This window comes from Conger conger, chromosome 1 (assembly GCF_963514075.1).
Source record: "Conger conger chromosome 1, fConCon1.1, whole genome shotgun sequence".
Classification (NCBI taxonomy): Eukaryota; Metazoa; Chordata; class Actinopteri; order Anguilliformes; family Congridae; genus Conger; species Conger conger.
In genome coordinates this window covers 14,684,351-14,703,872 of record NC_083760.1, presented here as the reverse complement: position 1 = coordinate 14,703,872, position 19,522 = coordinate 14,684,351, and the positions used below count along the sequence as shown (strand labels likewise).

At 40.9% G+C, this 19,522-nt stretch overlaps 1 protein-coding gene across 2 annotated transcripts in view; it reads right to left on the bottom strand.

Moving 5' to 3' along the window:
• Positions 1-19,522, bottom strand: part of adck1 (aarF domain containing kinase 1) — a 148,484-nt gene that overhangs the window by 89,683 nt on the left and 39,279 nt on the right. Inside the window, exon 4 of one of the 2 annotated variants that reach the window (XM_061257783.1) lies at positions 3,260-3,463. The exons of the other annotated variant lie outside the window; for it this stretch is intronic. Within the exon in view, the coding sequence (XP_061113767.1) occupies positions 3,260-3,463 (204 nt within the window). The remainder of the gene's footprint in view (positions 1-3,259; positions 3,464-19,522) is intronic. 2 annotated transcript variants of the gene reach the window in all.

Here is a 19,522-nt window from a genome sequence, read left to right as displayed (position 1 = left end):
TGATCGACAACTAATCACGCATTGAAACTATGCGACTTGTAAAGGGAGGATTAAAAGGATCATCTGAAAAAAAAGAATATCCACAGTGTGGATGGGCCCCTGTGATCATCTCACTGATTGAGCATAGATTAGCATGTCTCACCAAACACAAGCAGTTCTTTGGTCAATCAGGTACAACAGTCTGCCTACACAAGCTGCAAATGAGGTGTCCTCCTCTGATTCTATGTCTGAGTGAGCTCCACTGAAGGATAGCTGAGTCGCAGTCTGCCAGTGGAGAGGAGGGTGTGCTCAGCTGCCCTCTCCCTGATTGAGAGGGAGGAGTTGGAGCACCAAGAAAACTTTACATTTCGGAAAAGTTTCAATACCCTCCCCTCACAACCAATATTACCCACAAAAAGAAAATGTGGGTTTCTGAAATGCAAAACATGTCATAATAGACGGCACTTTAACTGCGGTCCGCAGTAGCAAACATTCCTCACATTCACACGGATTTATTGCCTTGTTTATTGACCAATCAGCTAAGAAACGTGAGAGTATGCAGCCAGGTTTACAATCAGCCGTTGTATGGTCCGTATGGTCTGGTGTACTCCAGACTAAACACACCTCATGTTTACAACTGTGGAACTGTCTACCAGTCAGACGCAATTTTTAAGTGACCTTTGATACACAGAATTGCAGCTGAGATCTAACTTATGGGCACTGCCATAATGCCGTGTCAGACAAAGACATTCTGCAGAGCAGAAATAAAATCTCAAGCATTTTGACAGGGATCGAAAGTGCTGGCCTTCGAACATAACAATTACATTGTACCGCTCAGCAAGAGAGAATGTAATGAGAGCATCCTTAAAAGCCTGTCAAAAAGCCTGCAGTCAGGGTACTAGGAAATCGCCGGCTAAAAACAAAACCAAGACAGGACAGCCAGCCATTGGCTCCGCTCCAACTGTCGCTCAAATAAATAAACATTGTTTTTTTTTGTTTTTTTCCATTTTCACTGATTCACTTGAAAGCCACAATGGATTATGGCCAAGGACATAAAAGGCTGATATTATAGTATGTTAATAATAAAAGCTTGTTATTACGACATGTTAGTGATGCATTTTATGTATTAAGCACTGTCCTCTGCTGGTGAAATTAGGAATGTGAGAGAAAAGGTGAATTTGTTAAATGAATTCTACACCATCACACTACACAAATACTGCAGTGTTCACAGCACTTCCTCATTCTGAGCCAATGTTTCCGGCATATTCTCTGACCCACCTGCCACTGCCTCCTATTCTGGCTCCAACTAGGAATGCCACAGAATGGCCTTACATTTTAAAACAAAATAAATTAAAGCAAGAATTTTTTTTTTTTCCTATGCATGCACACTATAGCTTTTACAGTGAGTGAAATGGCTCACAAATATACAGGAAGACTGGTGAGATTTTAGTCACCTTTTCCCCAAACTATTCAGATACTATAAATGCAGCTGTCTTGTTTTATAACCATTGCTAGATGGATTTTGATGTTTTCTGGCATTTAAACTGCAATTTTAAATTCAGTTTGTCAGCTGTGATTCAGTAGGCATCAACGGTGTGCCTCTAAAAATAGTTGAACGCATAAGGTAATTGGCTGTAATTAAGCAAAAATCAATTAATGAAGGTAAAGAGAGACCAATCACTATTTGGTGCAAATTATCATGTTGACTACAGAGTAGACTGGATTAAAAGGATTAAAGGATTCTGAAAATGTAACGCCTCAGAATCATCATCTTAAGTCAACTCCCAAAGTGTGAATTCATTAGGCAAACAATTATGTTGCAGGATCAGGATTTAGTAAGCAGTATTTAGAATAATGGCATAACAGAAACTTGGTGGAAAATTACTGGCAAAGCACAAACTTGATTTAAACTAACATTTTGCCATTATTCGATAGTTATTTCCTAATATGACATTCCCTTCTACAATTCGTTGTTGCAGTGTCAATTAATATTTCTAATTGTAATCTAAATCTAATCTTAAACGTGGACTGATTGTTGGTGCCAGAGTGCTGATCTCCTGGGATTTTCCACATGCAACAGTCTCTAGAGTTTACTCAGAATGATGCGAAAAACAAAAAGCATCCACTGAGCAGCAGTCCTGCAGCCAAAATGAGAGAGGTCAGAAGAGAAGGGCCAGACTGGTCAAAGGTGACCTGAAGGTATGCAGAAGAGCATCTCTGAACACACAACGTGTCAAACCTCTAAGTGGATAGGCTACAGCAGTCTAAATCTTAAAATAATGAGTCTAAAAAAATCATTCTAATAAATACCTAATCAAGTGCTCACTGAATGTAGTACTAGCATGATGACGAACATAAATACTCCTCGATAAAACGGATGTCTGTCACTAGTCCTGAACATTGCTCATTGAAATTATGTGCACATAATGACTAACCACTAAATGATCAATCGACATGACTCATGAACTGCAATAGACTGATTGCTAATATATGCTTGACATCTTTCTGAAGGGGCACAGTAGTAGAACCTATGAAAGCTCAGAACCATAATTACAAGTAGCATGTGCTAACCAGGTAGTCTAGCTACCAAGATGAATGACGCCAGACTGTGCAAGAAATGACTCAATGGTATAATTGCCTTTTATTTGGGACCACAGTGGCGTCATTTATTCAGCGTGGGATTCTGTTGTGTGGAGTAGGCTTGAGTCAGCCGGCTATGTTATTTCACTCTTTCGAGATAAGCACGCAGTTACACATCATTTAGCATGCTGGTCACGCTGCCAACCATCGCCTAGAAACTGTTCTTATATTCTGTAATTTAAAGTTCAAATAGGGTACCGTGGTCCAGGTCAATGGTGCAGGTCGAATAGAATATATGACCCACCTGAAAATTACTAAGAAAAACTGTAAAGGAACTCTAAGTGAATAAAGGGCTGAGTTTGCTGCAGACTCAACAAAGAGCTGACAGAAATTCCCATACTCGGCACAATTACTAGCAGGGAGGCAAACTGACTTTATTTCAAGTCCAAATTCCCAGAGCCTCATTTTAGTAAGCTCCAGGGTCACTGTTCCCCTATTTCCATCTGGTATATGAGCAGACTTGCTGGTCTTGTACAGTAAATGGGACATTTTGTGGTTAGACATGTCGCATGTGTTTGCGACGATCAGTTCCATGTCCACCATCACTTCCCCCAAAACCCCCGGCTGCCCCATTCCGTGATTGGTTAATCCCCTAACCTTTCTGGTTTAGGGCCGCCAGAACCTGGAGGGTCGTGCTCACCTCTTTGCCCAGGTCCTCCCGTACGACCTGTTGGATCTCCTCCAAGGTGCTCTGTGGAGCCTGGCTGTGGAGCACCTTCAGAGTGCTGGTGTACTCCTCGGGCAGCAGGTAGTCCAGGGCGCCCAGGTGCTGCCCCACCTTGATGAAGGTGCCCCGGTTGGCACAGCACAGGTCCCGGAGCCGCTCCGCAGAGCGACGGTGTACCTGCACAGCACAGCACCAGGGCAGTCAGTACAATCACAGCTAATGTCCACCTCCGCTGACGTGTGATGAGAATTCTGGCACAAAATGGCTGCTGTTGCATCACCCAGGAGGGTGCTACATTGGTGGTGCTTGAGGCGAGTTTCCCCCTCATCACTGTAAAGCACTTTGAGTCGCCGGCTGGTCTCACAGAGAGGGCTTCGAAGGGAATAATACAAACATGTGGGTTCTTCATTTACACTTACTTATAGAGCACACTTAATGAAATTAAATTAAATCAGAAACAATGTTAAGTGATGATTAGTTAATCATTAATTTGATTAAAATACTTACGTGATTGGTCGATTAATGACTGAGCTTTACTGAGCTGCAAAATGCTATTCTATTTAATTAGATACATATATTGTATGCTGCAGTAGGCCTGTGATTAGTCTGATAAGTTTTAGAAATGTCTCAGTAATCTGTGACCCTGATACAACTCTACCCTCCCTTTATGTGATATGGCCCAGTCAGTTTACTTACTTACTTTATGGTATAAAAGTTTGGATATTTGGTAAGGGGGTACACTTGCTTGACTGCCTTACGACACACACCATGGTGTTTTGGGACTCATGAAATACAACCAGATTTTATGATTTATGATTTCATGGTAGTTTATGCTTTCCTGCCTAATGACAGTTTAATAGTTTGATTAAACTCATTTTTATAATACCAAGAGTCTTACTGATTTACATCTGGATTCCACTTGTACGTTGCACATACAATAAGCTTTGATAAACTTTGACACACACAATCAAAATACATCATTGTACAAAGACAATGTTGTAATAAACATAAATGTCACACATCATTGGCATACAACCGGGAACGATCGTCAGACAATAAGAGGAATTATTCATCAAACCACTGAAAACCCACTGTTACTTCAAAATGCATACATTACACAAAAGGCAGAGACTCCCATAACTTCATAGCCGACAGTAATACTTGCCTTGTCATCATCTCTTTTTATTTACAAATGCAGCTCTTATTCAATAGCCTTTGATCAAGTTCACAGAGATGTGTTGCGGGGGGGGGGGGGGGGGGGGGGGGGTGGTGGTACCCTTTTTGGGCAAGTACACTATGTGCCAAATAAACACAATAAGATGGTGAGACAGTGAGGTAAGCAGGACACAAAAACACATCTCTCCTTCATGAGGCTACACTAGACAAAGGGCTATTAAATGGGATGTCATCACAGACGGGTAATTTCAACAACTTGTCTCCACAGCAGCATGAGTTGGTGTTCCCAATGCAACGTGCCTTTGGGATTCAGGTAAATAAAGAGGATGACATGAGTACCATGTCCCATGAGAAAACACGGTTCAGTTCTGAAGTTGACTCAGCTACAGTACATTGCTGCTAAAAGCATAATTTTGAATATGCTAATAAAATGGATAACATTTGCTCACAGATCACAAAATGAATAATATTTTCCACATGTACATTGGAAGACATTTTGTTCTGGGTTGGATTACAGTGCAAATACTTTATTAAATATGACGGCATTTTATTTTATCCAGTACTACTACTGCAATACCCTCGCAGTCTTGACCTTTCCCAACATTTTGGAATGTCTGATTCCTTGTTCGGTGAAAGTAAACATTCCTCTCTGTGCCAGGATTAGGCGGCACAGGGGGTGGTAGATCTAAAGGTTGTCCTGGAGGCATTTTCCAGTACAGCGTACAGATCGCTACCGAAGCTGTCTGACTTGTCCTGCTCGATGTAGAGAAACAGCACTTTCGCTGCCTTCAGAAGCCAAAAGGATGCGACAGCTACGAGATAATTACGAGGATGAGGAGAAGACGGCCAATTTCAGGACTAATACACTTTCTAAAGAAACAAAGTGTAAACACGGCTTTCATGGCGCACGAGCATGAAGGCAGAGAGAGGGAGATAATGACGGTAATGATCGCCGGTCTCTCAGCGAGGAGAAAGCGCCGGCTGCAGCTCCTCTCTGGAGTGTCTGTGGGAGGAGGGAGGAGGAGGAGCCCTTTTTCCCCCTCTTCGCTGGTTATTCCCCTGGGGAGAGGAATCTGTGCCACCTGTCATCTCACAGCCCTGGCAATCAGAGCCGCACATGCGAACGGCTGGCGGGCAAGCAGGCTCCCCCTCCTCCTCCTCCTCCTCTTCCTCCTCTCCGCCATTCCTCGACCGCGCCCGCCGCCTGCCCCAGAGTGCAGCTACGTCCCCCGCCCCCCCTGCTCAGCCAGAGAGCCACCATCCTCGTGCCGATGGCGACTCTTACGGGGCGTGAAGGGAACGCTCTTCTGCCATTCGCCGATCAGCGGCAGCGCGCGGGCGACGGCCCACTCTCCGTCGCCTGACGGAGGCAGCCAATCCCAGCCCTTCCAACGGAAAAGCCTATTAGCGCTTCCTAAACATCCGCTTTTGTGCTTCTATGCAGTGGGCCAGCCTGGGAGCGTTCCATGCTGACGATCAAAGGAAAACAAAGGAAAGTTCTGGCAAAAACGGACGATTCCTCAGAAAGCAGAAAAGGAAAATCCTGGAAATTTAATAAACAAAACACAACTATTCTGATTCTGAATCTGGCTGTCAAAGAATATGAAACTGAATAAGAAAGATACACATTGTAAATATCAGTCATATCTCATCATTTATTCATTCATAACTGTTTTTTTAAAACCAGAATGCTTAAATATGATTTTCAGATTCATGGTTAACATTACAGAATTTCGTAAGGAATGGAAGGAGATTTGCAAAGACAAAGGCAAACTTCCATTTCAGCTTGTCTTTAATACAAGTGCAGATGCATATATGTACAGTACAGTACGTAAGATGGTGAAACAGTGGTAACAACTTTGGTAGTGAGCCATATAAAATACTAATAAGTTTTGTCCAGGCTCGAAATAGAGCTGTCTGAATTCATAGCCCGTGTATTCACCACTGTCCAACTACTGTACTGGAAATGCACTTTATGAATGTTTTATGTTACCTGCACAAATCAGAGCAGTTATAGGCCCAGACACATATCAATGATCAAGCACCTTTTTCAAACCCACCAAGAACCATGTCATAGATGTGGGCTTAGATTCCTGGCTAGGGAGGGGATGATAATGTGAAAATGTTGAGTGATTGTTCAGTTAATTGTCAGAAATTCCCAGAAACTACCTCAAGTATCAGGGGTGGGTGTATGTATGTGCGCCCTCAATGTTTAAATGAAACCAGCATAATTGGTACAGTGGCCATATTTACAGCTGCAGTAACAGTGCATATACCTTACAAAACAAAAAACAAGATGTCCCCTGGTACATGCACATATTAATATTCTAGCGAAACGATGTGACATTGATCAGAAAATCTCACCCCCCTGTTCCCAGGAATAATTAAACACTCTGAACGCCGAATCTCTGTTTGAGGATTTATGCAACTATCAACACATACGACAAGGATTACCTGGCCTAATGCCATTATCTGTCTAATAAAACCCTGAACAATCAGAAAGGATAGGAGGCATCCTACTCAACATATAAATTCCTACAAATTAAAGACCCTACAGTTCAAACATGCTGAGCATATAGTTTCCCATGCCTCATTGGCACCGTTCCTCATCCTCCGATTCCAAAGTCGTACAATTTCCTGTTTAAATTGCTCAGTCAGCCTTTGGATTAGCAGCAGGCGCTATCTCCACTCTGGAATCTACGCCACGGCGGCGGGAATCAAATGAGACGCCACACGTGACCAAAAGTCAGCCGGTAACTTCCCACAACCAAATGAAGTCCCTCCTTTCCCAAGCTTTCAAGTGCCATTGCGTAACATCTGCTGGTCGAGCATACTCTCGCCTCCATGGGTTAAACAGCTCCGTGGAGTCAGACTCCCTCAGCAGCCATGGGGAGACAGTGAGGTTCAGCTCAATTAGCACCCCCCCCCCCCTCTCAACACCCCTCTCAACCAGGGGCTGAGCAGCACAAAGCCAGGCCACTGACAAGCCTAATAATTGCCAGGGACATTAATGACATATTTCAGCAGCAGGCAGAAGCCATTAGATGGCCTTTGAAAATGCTTTGTAGGGCCGTCATCAGAAAAGATTTTTGTGAGTCGACTATTAGGCGGCCCAAAGGCCACTCTAATGCCATCCCTTTTCAAGTGCAATACATGTAACCATTTCTGTGGGGAAATAACATAGTAAGGTAAAAAAGATTATTTAAAAAATACAACCAAACAACAACAAAAAAAACCTTGTAAAATGAGAGATCTGAAACCTACCTATTGGTGAGAAAGACTTAAAGGGTTACTTCATGCCACAAATGAGATGGCATTGAAAAGAGATTTCAGTGGAACTCATCTGGATAAATAAAATGATTATAATAATAATAATAATAATAATAATAATAATAATAATAATAAACATCAAAGAATTATATGAAAGGAGAATGAATTATGGTTTCAAGCCATAACAATATGTATGCAATAGGGCTGTCGATGTTAATGCGTTTTTCATTTAAATGAATTACGGTTCCCTTTTTGACTCTCCGGACCTGCTGTTCTTGGCCGCTGGCTCTGTTTGATTTTGTTAGAGGAGCGGGAGATGTGGCCAGACAAAATAGACAGCGTGAAAAGAAAACATAGCCAGCATTTTTGTACATCATCTGAAAGCATCCTCATTTTTCAGACTGTATGACATTTTAACATTCGACATTTTAACAACAACATTTTAACTTTTTTCACACTGGATGATTTCACTTCACATCCAGTGCTTAAAGACTGCATTACTTAAATTGTACTTTTTTTGTTGTTTTTACTCACAATAGCAAAAGCCAACTGTGACAGAAGTTATACTTATAACTATAATATTCATACCCTTTAACCTGAAAGGCATGACACCGGTTACGACCTCCTGTAACCTTCTGTTCAGGTCATTGGAGACATTCACTACACTTAAAGATATGATAAGCAGTACAGCTGCCCCAGACTAAGTTGATAAATAAAGGAGGAAAACAAAAAACTTTTTTGTACCTTTACACTTTATTCTAAAGAAGGCAAAGTCAAAGTAACAGTGTTTTGAAAAATCCTTTAAGGTCATGAAAATCCGTCTAATCTAACCCATACAAACAGAATCAGGGCAAATGCCATACAAATACACTCACAGAGCACTTTATTAGGTACTTATTCAACTTATTTTTTAGACTTTTACTGCTGTAGCCTATCCACTTACGTTGTGTGTTCAGAGATGCTGTTCTGCATACCACTGTTGTAATGTGTGGTTATTTGTGTTACTGTCACCTTCCTGTCAGCTTTAACCAGTCTGGCCATTCTCCTCTGACATCTCTCATTAACAAGGCGTTTCTGTCTGCAGAACTTCTGCTCACTGGATTTGTTTTGTTTGTTTTTTGTACCAGTACTATGCGCTATACTTAAATGGATGCACTCAGTTACAACGTGGGGGCAGCCTGTAGCCTAGTGGCTAAGGTAGGGTAAGGCACTGAGTGTGGCCCCAGTGTAGCCATGATAAGATCTGCACAGCTGTTGGGCCCTTGAGTAAGGCCCTGAACCTCAATTTGCTCCGGGGGGGGGGGGGTTTGCCCCTTGCTTAGTCTAATCAATTGTAAGGTGCTTTGGATAAAAGCTTCAGCTAAAAAAAATTACGTGGAATTAAAATAAACGGGACATTCCATTCCCCAGTAACAGAATGGTGGGCCAGATGTAGTGACCCGATGGAACAATAAATCCTTAACATCGCTTCAATTTCCACAAAATACGATCAAGGATGAACAACATTTTCACGTAATCTATACTGCAAATACTAAGAGCAAAATACAATATCTTTACCCTTTTCCTCAACAGGTGTGTTTTAATTGCATTTATCGAGTAAATATTGATGGATAGAGTTCTGGCCTCCTGACACAAGGTTCCTGCTCCATATTTTGCCAACTTAACAGCTTTGACAGTGAAGCTGTCAGCAGTTCAGCAAAGGCAATGCTTCCCTTTCCATCTCTTTCATTTAAAAGAGAGAGACAGTGTTAGAAAGAGAGAGATAGAGAGAGAGAGAGAGAGAGAGAGAGAGAGAAGGAGAGAGAAAGAGAGACTTTTTGACATCCTTTAATGAAAATTTAACTTGAAAAAAATCTACCCACCACACCTACATGTTAAAAAGTCCCACCCCTCTCACCCCCAACCCTCCTAACTAACACACACCTACAGCCCACTACACAACATCACACAACCCACCAGCCTTTAGAAACACCCCACATGTACCATGGGAAACTCCCAGGCGTAAGTAGCTGCACTACCCCACACTTCACTATCCAAACCAGACTACTCCCATTGCACACAAATGGACATTTGATTGGCTGATAAAATATTTGCATTAACAAGCTGGTGTACAGGTTTTCCTAATAATGTGAGCACTGAGTGTATATGAGGGCATTGGGCCCTTAATATAATTTTATAGCGCTGATCTGAATACTGAAACTAAACTGTAAAGTTGTCTCAAGTGTCTGGGTGGTGGTCTGGTTCTGAACACAGGCTTCTCATAGGGTGATACTGTCACCTGCGGCAACAGTCAGCCACTAATAATCTAACAACCATGGGAAACACACCCGTGGTGGTAGATGAGTCAAGAAAAAAATCTTCTGTCCAATCCCTGGTGTGCTTTAGACACCATACATGGCAGTATAATCAAACTATTTATGAGGCAGGATTAAATACAGTGAAAGTAAAGGACTGAAATACACAATAATAGATGGGGAAAATGATTACCATCTTGTGCATACTGAGACAGACAACATTTGTACACAGCCAATAAAATAGGCTTTGTAGAATACATGAATATATTTTAATGCATTTCAGTGGACAGTTAATTCAGTTGAAGAATGTAAGCATATCATTAGTTTTGGATGTAAGACTGCCTTAAATGATTTACTTTGTGAAGTGCTCAGTATATGGCAATTTTATGTCTCCTATGAGTAGCACAACTACATTTAATCTTTTCAAACAGATAGCAATACAGGTTCCTGAAAGGATTTAATGCAATCCCCTTTAATAATAGTGCTGGGTGGCAATAAAACGCAACAATTCACTTTTAAAGTTTTAGGATTAAAAAAGTAAAAATGTAAAATGATAATGCTGTCAGAACACATTGAGACGGCATTGTTGCAATGCTAGCGTCAGACATGACAAATGTGCATAAAATCACTGGAATCAGTATTAAACTGTAGGCTACTTCAGCATGAAGAACTGCACCCATCGAAACATTTTATGATTTTGTTGGGTACACATAATTTTGCATCTGCTCTCATTACACTCTCATACGACCTGAGTGTGGAAGCAATGTTCCAGGAAGCAGCGGCTCAGCTTCAGCCTGTTTCGTGCCCATGGCCAGCAGAAGTGTAGGTGTGAGGACTAAGCAGAACAAGAAATCTCTGATCCCCATGTACCCGGAGGGCAAAACCATATTCCTTCACAGCCTTCCATGGCTCCTAAGAAAGGCAAATAGTATGTTGTTATTCCATACAAAACAAATCATTTTAAGCGATGTGTATATTGACTTTCCAGTCATACACCAAATGGGCTGAATGTAAGAGCACTAATCAATGACTTCTAATGCCTGCTTTATTTTCCGAATGGGACGGCAATGGGACGGCACACAAATTAATATGCTATTGGTCAATACACAATAGTATTAAAACATTGGAGGACTGGCGTAGGCTCAGAAAAACACTTTGTCAAAGCGTCTTGGTGGCCAAGAGTGTCAAGAGACTCTATATGGTGTGCCAGTAAAGGCATACATATGGAATGCTAAAATTATTTATTTCCAATACCTTTCACTCAAAGAGCAGCTTCTGAAAAGCAATGATTGTTATTGACATCAAAAGTATGACGTAGTCTACACTACACAAACCACCTGATTAAAAAAGCATTACAAGTTTTTTTACATCAAATTAATCTTACATGAACAATTAAGCCTACATGAAGTTTGTAGGAAATTGTTCAAAGTGACAATTAACTGAAGATAGAATTCAATTATAAACGGGTCCTGTCATTCTTCATCTTACCATCTCTGGTGAAAATGTTGCCACTTGGAAGTCTTTTATTGTAATTGCTTAATATTGCTTTATTGTATTGTATAATGTAGGTCTGTCATTTATATATCACTCCATAGGAAGTTGGGTGGGTATGGATGTATGTAGCTATACCAAATCCTCTTGGTAAAATGTAAAGGTTAAATCCATTACTAGTCATAAGGTTGTACATTTATATGCTTCAAATAAGGATATAAATCTCTGTAGCGCAGCATAAATAATACACAAAAGACAAAGTGAACATAAGGGCGTTAAACAAGAACATCAAGATAAAGCTAAGCGGCTTAATTTCAGCTGTTTACCTCAGTAGGCCTATTGAGTGCAGTACGTGCCACATCACAATCTGTTCCTTCTAAATTCAATTCTGCATTCCATACAACTGCTAACTGTTTGTGGATTAGCTATGCGTGTTGTCAGTGAATCTGCTTTAAGATGTTATTATATGCAGAGTACATGATACTTAAAGCCATAAAAGTATATATACATATCGATTTTGGATGAATGGTGACTTAAAGAAAATAAATGACTGTGTTAAGCAAGTACAGTGTTTAGCTAAATCAGCAATGTGGCTTGGCCAGTCAGCGCTACGCTAAAGGTAAGCATTTTCCAGGAATTATCAGGAAGTATCATGAAATATTGATATTAGACCTTACGGCTGGAGCAGGTAACATTTGGCTTTACTGCAGAACATTCACTCCTATTATCAAATGCCAAGGAGTGCAAAACCTCCTGAGCCAGGAGAAACATTAAGGGACAAGAGAAAATCAGTATTTCCTGATTGAGAATTTTAAAAAATCAGGATCATGCACATACATTTTTCCCTGGCTTAGGGATTCTCTGTCTGTAAGTGCTCGATTTTTCTTCACAAGCACAGCTTGATGAGTTCTTCAGCGATCACTGGAATTAACCAGCCAAATAGTTTTTACATTTAATAAAATTAATATTTGCATTTAAAAATGAGTTAAAGTTGACTGACCCTCGAATAATGTAGGTCACAGTTCAACAGGGCGTAAAACTAAATTAACTTTTTATGAAATCGGCCATCATGCAACAGCCCTTAGTTGAAGGTTTCTAGCAAAATATGATATGGATGGATGACAATAAATTACCTGTAAAATGGCCATAATTCCTTTATTTCCCTATTTATATGAACATTAAAAAGCGAAAATAAAAGTAAAAACATGTCGCTGACGGATTCAGGAGGATTCATAAAAATAAATTTAAAAAACCACAAGAGTCATTTGAAACTCCAGAAGAATTGACAAGTGGTGTTACGCAACATTCATTAGCCCTTGATATAATTTCTCCATGCCATTATCAGCGCTGCAGGCCCAGCCTGAGAGCACTCAGTCATACCTCTGTCTTTGTGGGGAACGCCACTGACAGTCACATTCATGAGGATCTCAGGTAGTTAAGCAGCATCATTACCATGAACGCCGAGCGATAAACTTTATCACTTTAATAAAAGTCAGACACATTCATCATTATATCGGTTGATGAAGTGTCCACATTACATTTTTTTCATAATTCACCAGTCAGTCAACTGCATAAAGTTGTTAATGCACTTGCAATCGTCCCCAAGCTGTTTTTCATTTTTTGGAACAAAAACACCATGTTTCATTCCAACATGCAAACTACTCATTAGGACATTTACAGAGATAATGCCCTGTGAGAAATTCAGTATTTTCAACACGTGTTTGTTGGCACAAATTACCGATCAGAAGGGACTATATATAAAATAAAAAGCAATGGAAGAGCTTCTCATAATGCTGGCCTTTCATGAACCATCACTTCTGCAGTTTCACCCAATAAATTCTCCTTCAGATATATACAGTACATATATATTTTTTATTAGTTGACTCCTCCACACTGTTGCACATACAAACCAACTTTTACACTGAGTATGGTTAAAACCAATTAAAGCAAAGCCCGACCTTAATAATGAATCATTTCTAGTCCATTAACTGACTTGCAGGCTCTTTGTAAAGAGTGTGCACTTTCAGTTCTTATGCACAGTCATTGAGTGGTGGAGGATTAGCCTCAATGTGGGTGCTGTAAATTATGCAGAGTAAATTTGAGAGCAAAGTCCCACAGGTGGAAAATCCATGTTTTAGCTCATACAGTGCTTCATGTGGATTGGGGAAATGGGCATTTTGCGGCACTTGCCACAAAATTGCCGCCAACACGAGAAGCAGACATTGTGGAAAATAAGGACTGTAAAGAGGCTAGGCCATGTAGCCATGGTAACACCACCATGCATGAGAACCACCTTCACCCAGGTTTGACAATGCCTGCGCAATAACTTCTCCTACCTTGAAAAACTGAATCGCATTAGGCATTTGCATGAATTCATTCGCATTAGCTGTCGGCTATGTAATGTTTTATCTCCACTATTCATGATTTCCCTTGGTTTGGTACTTAAAATGACTTGCACAGGGCGCGTTCAACAGAAGCAGGCCGAGTTGCTACACGCCAGTTACTTTAGTGCTTCCCAAAAGTGTAATTCCCAAGGGCAAATTCCCACACTACCACATGCTTGTAATACAGCTTTACGGTGTAAAAAATGGAAATAGGAGGATACACAGAGAGAAGACGCCTCCACATCCACTGGCAATGCAACAACGGAGTGGGCTGGCTCTGCAAAACACACCTACGCCTACATATCCAATGGCAATGGCACCCCGGTCCATTTACCACTTCTGCAACACAAAACAGAGATTATTATGGCTTGTGAATGACTGAGGAAACCCTTTCCATTCTTTTGTTTTTGTGAATGCCCAAAAAAATTTTTCAACAATTGTGTGGACGTTCGAGACGACACTCCAAAAATACTATGAAGTCTATTTAACAACGTGATTGTTATGGCAACCCTTAAAAGTATTGCGCACGCGGTAAAAAAAAAAGTGAAGAAAGAAAGAGAAGCTCTCGGTGAGTCGGCGCACCCAAGGGAACGCAGTGCAGAAGTTCAAGAGCTTTGAAGAGAAGACCTGAGGGAGCAGGTCCAGGGAGCGCGCTGACCCCAGCCTCACCGTTCCCCCCGGTGCCCCGCCATTACACCGCTGAACAGATCCATCCCGGTGAAGCCAGCGAGTGCATCTCCCAGAGGGAGAGATCTGAATCAAAGCGCACATGCGGCGATGGGTGGAAAAGCTAATGGAAGAGCTAATGAGCTAGCGTGGCGCTAGCTTTCACAAGCCCGTCTGCGCACTCAGAATGCCAATGACCGACGAGAGCTCGGCTCACGCGCGAGGGGGGGGGACCCGTGAAGAGCGAGCCGTCGGGACGTTTCCGGTTCATTCCCCCATTGCCACGCATCGGCCATCTCTACATGTCCCAGAGTAGGGCCATCTCTACATGTCCCAGAGCAGGGGTGGAGATGTGTTCACAGATGTACGACCAAGTCAATTCCCAGTCTTTTCCCCGCATATTTCAGTCGACACATTGATATTTTACATGCGTACACGTACGCGAACCTACACGCGTACGCAGTCCCCCAGCATGGTTAAACTGAGCTTTGTCATGTGACCCGAGGTCTTGCTTTCATTGCAAATCAGCTTCTTATCATTCCAGTCCTGCCTCTATGGTACTAATGCAATGAGGTTAACAAGTCTCTTTGCCCCATCAACTAGACTTGATCAAATAAAGAGGATGTGGCATGATCACATGACCCTGTGGAGAGAAATACTAAACAGTAAGAGTCCTCAGCTTGCGGGGAGGAGCTATTGTGCTCCCATACACGTCTGTGGGGAAGAGCTATGTACTCAACGGTCACGGCCGAGCCAGGACTGACGATTCCTGAGGATTAATTACCGTTACTTACAGTTCAAGACATGCCAGGAGACACAGGTCAACTGTTCTCTCCTGAAACTGATACGTGCCCATGCCGAGAGACTGAATTATTATCAGAAGGAAAAATTGTGTTTATTTTAAATTACGGTTTTATATTCTAATATTTGATATTAAGGGTAAATCATTTTTAATTTGAACAAATAGGCCTCACTCTATGAAAAAATGTGCATAGTCCGTAGCCAGGAGAGCAAAGTTGCAATAAATGCCTTTTGGAATTTATCTGGATTTTGATTCAAATATTGATTGATTGTTAAAAGTTAAAACAATTCATTTCAAATTAATTTAAAATCCAAGCCTCGGCACTTCCGTGGACTTAAGAGCATGCTCTGTGCAAGTCCTGCTTGTTATTGCACAGGCTAAATAATGGCCAATTTCCTATCCAAATCTCATAGTTACATCAACTATGAGGCTCAAATCTTAATTCATATGCATCGTGACTAAGAGCATGCGATCAGAAATGAGAAATTAGGGCCCTGATCAGTCTATGTCCAATAGTGATGACCAATAGCCAACCCGTAAGACAGACAAGGTGAATTTCCTGAGCCGACCACAAAGTTTCCTATAGCGAGCAGATAAATTAATTATTTTCATTATTATTCATATTAACCCCGCTTATCCTGAACTGGAGCCTATCCCAGGATACATTGGGCGAAAGGCAGGAATAAACCCTGGACAGGTTGCCTGTCCATCGCAGGGCACACACACCATTCACTCACACACTCACACCTATGGGCAATTTAGACTCTCCAATCAGCCTAACCTGCATGTCTTTGGACTGTGGGAGGAAACCGGAGTACCCGGAGGAAACCCATGCAAACGCGGGGAGAACACGCAAACTTAAAAGAATTATGCCGCTACAAATAATTTCTTCTTAGTATGTCTAGATAAAAAGTGTTCCTCAGTTCAAAATGTGCTAAAAGCTTACATTGTATGTTGGTTTGTCTTCGACATGTCATGGTGTTGTTTTCTGTGTCCGCTTAGTGCAGCCAGCATTCTGGGACCAATAAGTAATTCCTGGACATAATTAGATCCACTTGCAAGGCTACTGAGGTGGCCTCCACAGGGAAATGGTAAGTGTCAATAAGAAAAGAACTGAATTTTAGAAGCTTAGCAATAAGCTCTATTATGGGCTATAATCGACTTCACTACATATAATTTCCCTTTGATGGCGTAAATAAAATTGATTTCTCTGGATGCAAACTAGGCAATTATGTCAGCGTCTTAATTTGAGAAAGTCTATAAGGCGTTGAGGTTTAGTGATGGCCCATAAAAATGTGGCGTGTTGCCGCATGCTTTTTCAGGCTTCCAAGACCCGCAAAAGGCCCTCCTTACTTTACATTTTAATTATGATAAAAAGTCCTCTCTGTGAGGTCATTAATTACACAAGTGGTTCAATACTATTCTGCCAGTACATACACCCTTTAGTAAGAGGTTACGGTTATGTACATTTTGATTTAATCCTTACATTATGCTTGTTTGGGGAGTTTGTTTCTAAAGGAAACTAATTCTCCTGAAGGCATTCGTATTGATCATCAGGAGGACGCGTATAGGAAATTGATGGACTCTACTCAACATTTAATTGAGGAAACTAAATTCAATAAAACCTAAAGGTTATTTTGTATGCACATCCACATTTTGATGGCACCCGGTGCAGTGACATTCACACAACGGTCAATGAATAATAAAAAACAGCACAGGCCTTAAAAAAAAGAATGTGTAGTTGCAGGTAAAATGTTCATGCTTTCACATTTCTCCACCCGCAAAACATAATCAAAAGCATTCCCATCAGTCTGCCAAATGTATACTGTACACATACTGTAATGGAACGGGCTTGGACATTAGCCCAAATTTCACTGCTCATGTGTGAGTCAGTAATAAGATTACAGGTGCGGGGGCCATGTTTGAGAATTTGGAACGGTGGCAAATGGCAGACTCTCTCACACCCACATGGCCATACAGACCTAATAAACACTGTTAAAATGACAGGGTGATCTGAGGCAGCAATAACCCAGAGATTAATTTCTGGTCTGCTCATTCTGCTTGTTGGAGGCCTTTGCTAGTTATTAGGCTCATGACAATATTACATAGGGAAAAGCTCAAATTGGGGGGAAATTATGAAGACAGATATCTCCTCAGGGATCAGTGATAAACCCAAGACCACATCTTTATAAAATAAAATAAAAGATGGTGAACACCTGTGGATACAGTATCCTACAGAAAAAGGCATACTGATGGCCTCTGAGATAGTGCTTCCTCTCATCAAAGTGAAACGTAAAAAAACTAAAAGATGTTTTTACTTATTTATGCAACTTGAAAGAGCAAGTGAAAGAGAAAGGCGATGATGATGATGATGATATTATTCTCATTTGGTGGCAGAGTATGAAATCCATGGCAACCCTACTGTCTCACACCACTTCTTCTTTCAACCTTTCTCAAAACGTTTTGGCAGGCTGGTCGGAATACAATCCCTCAATACGATGCTTTTCAGACACTTGGTAGCACTACATGAGTCAAATGAAAATCCAATTTTCAAATTCATTATACATCATTAGTAGGTCACAGAGGTTGAAAACGTTGCACACACATCCAATTTATATCAGCTGGATTGGATTTCCAACAGTTTGAAAATAACTACAATATAAGAGTAAGTTACACCTCCTTATTAATCACCAACTACATGCACAGAGAACTACATCATCTATGTACTCCTGGACCTCCCCCCCCCCCCCCCCTATTATAAACATTGTTATTAATTGTAGAAGCATTAGCAGTGGTAGTAGTTGCAACAATCTTTGTTTTGGATATAAAAATTAAAAGAAATATATAGCATGGTAAGAGCACATTTTTTTACTGTAAAGGTTAATTCCAAATATTCAAAAATGATTCATAATCTTCAAATGTTCACCTTCTGTAGGCCTTATTTCAGGGGTGAGGGAGTTCTTTTCATCTCTAATGTATTTGTCAGGAAAGGTACATTGAAGATACCGTTCTTTAAAGTAATTTCCCCAATTCCAAAGGCCCTGCAGTCAGTAATGTCTTTGCATGGCTGTGAAACTCAGTACAGCCGTCTAATTAAACCATTTGCTCCACCATTGTCGAGCTGGCCTCAGAGAGACTCCAAACGCTACTCAGCACAGATGGCAAATTGTTTCTCTGAATTCACTTCCCTTCCATCGCGCTCGTGTGAAAGGTACCAGTGGGAGATGTGTGGGGAAATGGAAGATTAGTATCCATCGCGTTTTTGTAAGTGCAGGCCCATAGGTGTCTCCATGTACATACACATGATGCACACAAACACATACAGTATCTGCATGTCAATTCAGATAAGAACAATGCACACTCAACACACTTTTGGACAGCATCTTCACAGATTTTAATTTGATTTAGCATGCTGATTTGGGTTCATAAGAACTGGAACTGAAATTACACTTATTAATCCGGGAGATATCGGCTAACAAAGAACCACTTCTCCACGACTTACAATAATGGAGATACAGTAGGGCAAACTCATGGAGTCACATGAACAAGTACAAAGTTTGTTGGCCCCTATCTCCCACATTAACAATCTGAGACAAGTATAATAATGCAAAATCAGCATGCCAAATCTCATAAAAATATGTGATGATGCAGTCCATAAGTTACCCATAACAGTCTTTTTGTAGTGGGCTAGTTAGAATCCAGTAAAACCAATTCCTGAGATATTGATTGGACCTGTAATAATTTTACTTTATTAATTAACAAAACATTAATTTTGTTGTTCAATTAATGTCTGCATTTTCGACATTCAGGATTTGCAGATTTTTCTTTTTTGCTTCATTCAAAACAGTTTTAGTAAATATTTATTAATTCATTACTTAATTTTTCCCAATTACAATCAAAACTGCCCTCAAACACTATTAGATAGCTGTGCACTCAAGTCGCTGAATGAAAAGTCTGATCCTAATAACAAGGAAGGCATATCTCACATATCAATTTGCAGACAAGTTGGGATGGAACTTATCGCATGCTTCTGGTAATTGATTTCTGTTGCCACAGACAAAATTATTTTGATTACTGAAGTATGAACAAGGCCTATTTATTATCATTATTAGCTCGTTAACTCACAGAGGCCCTTTTTGTTTTGAAAAGCGGG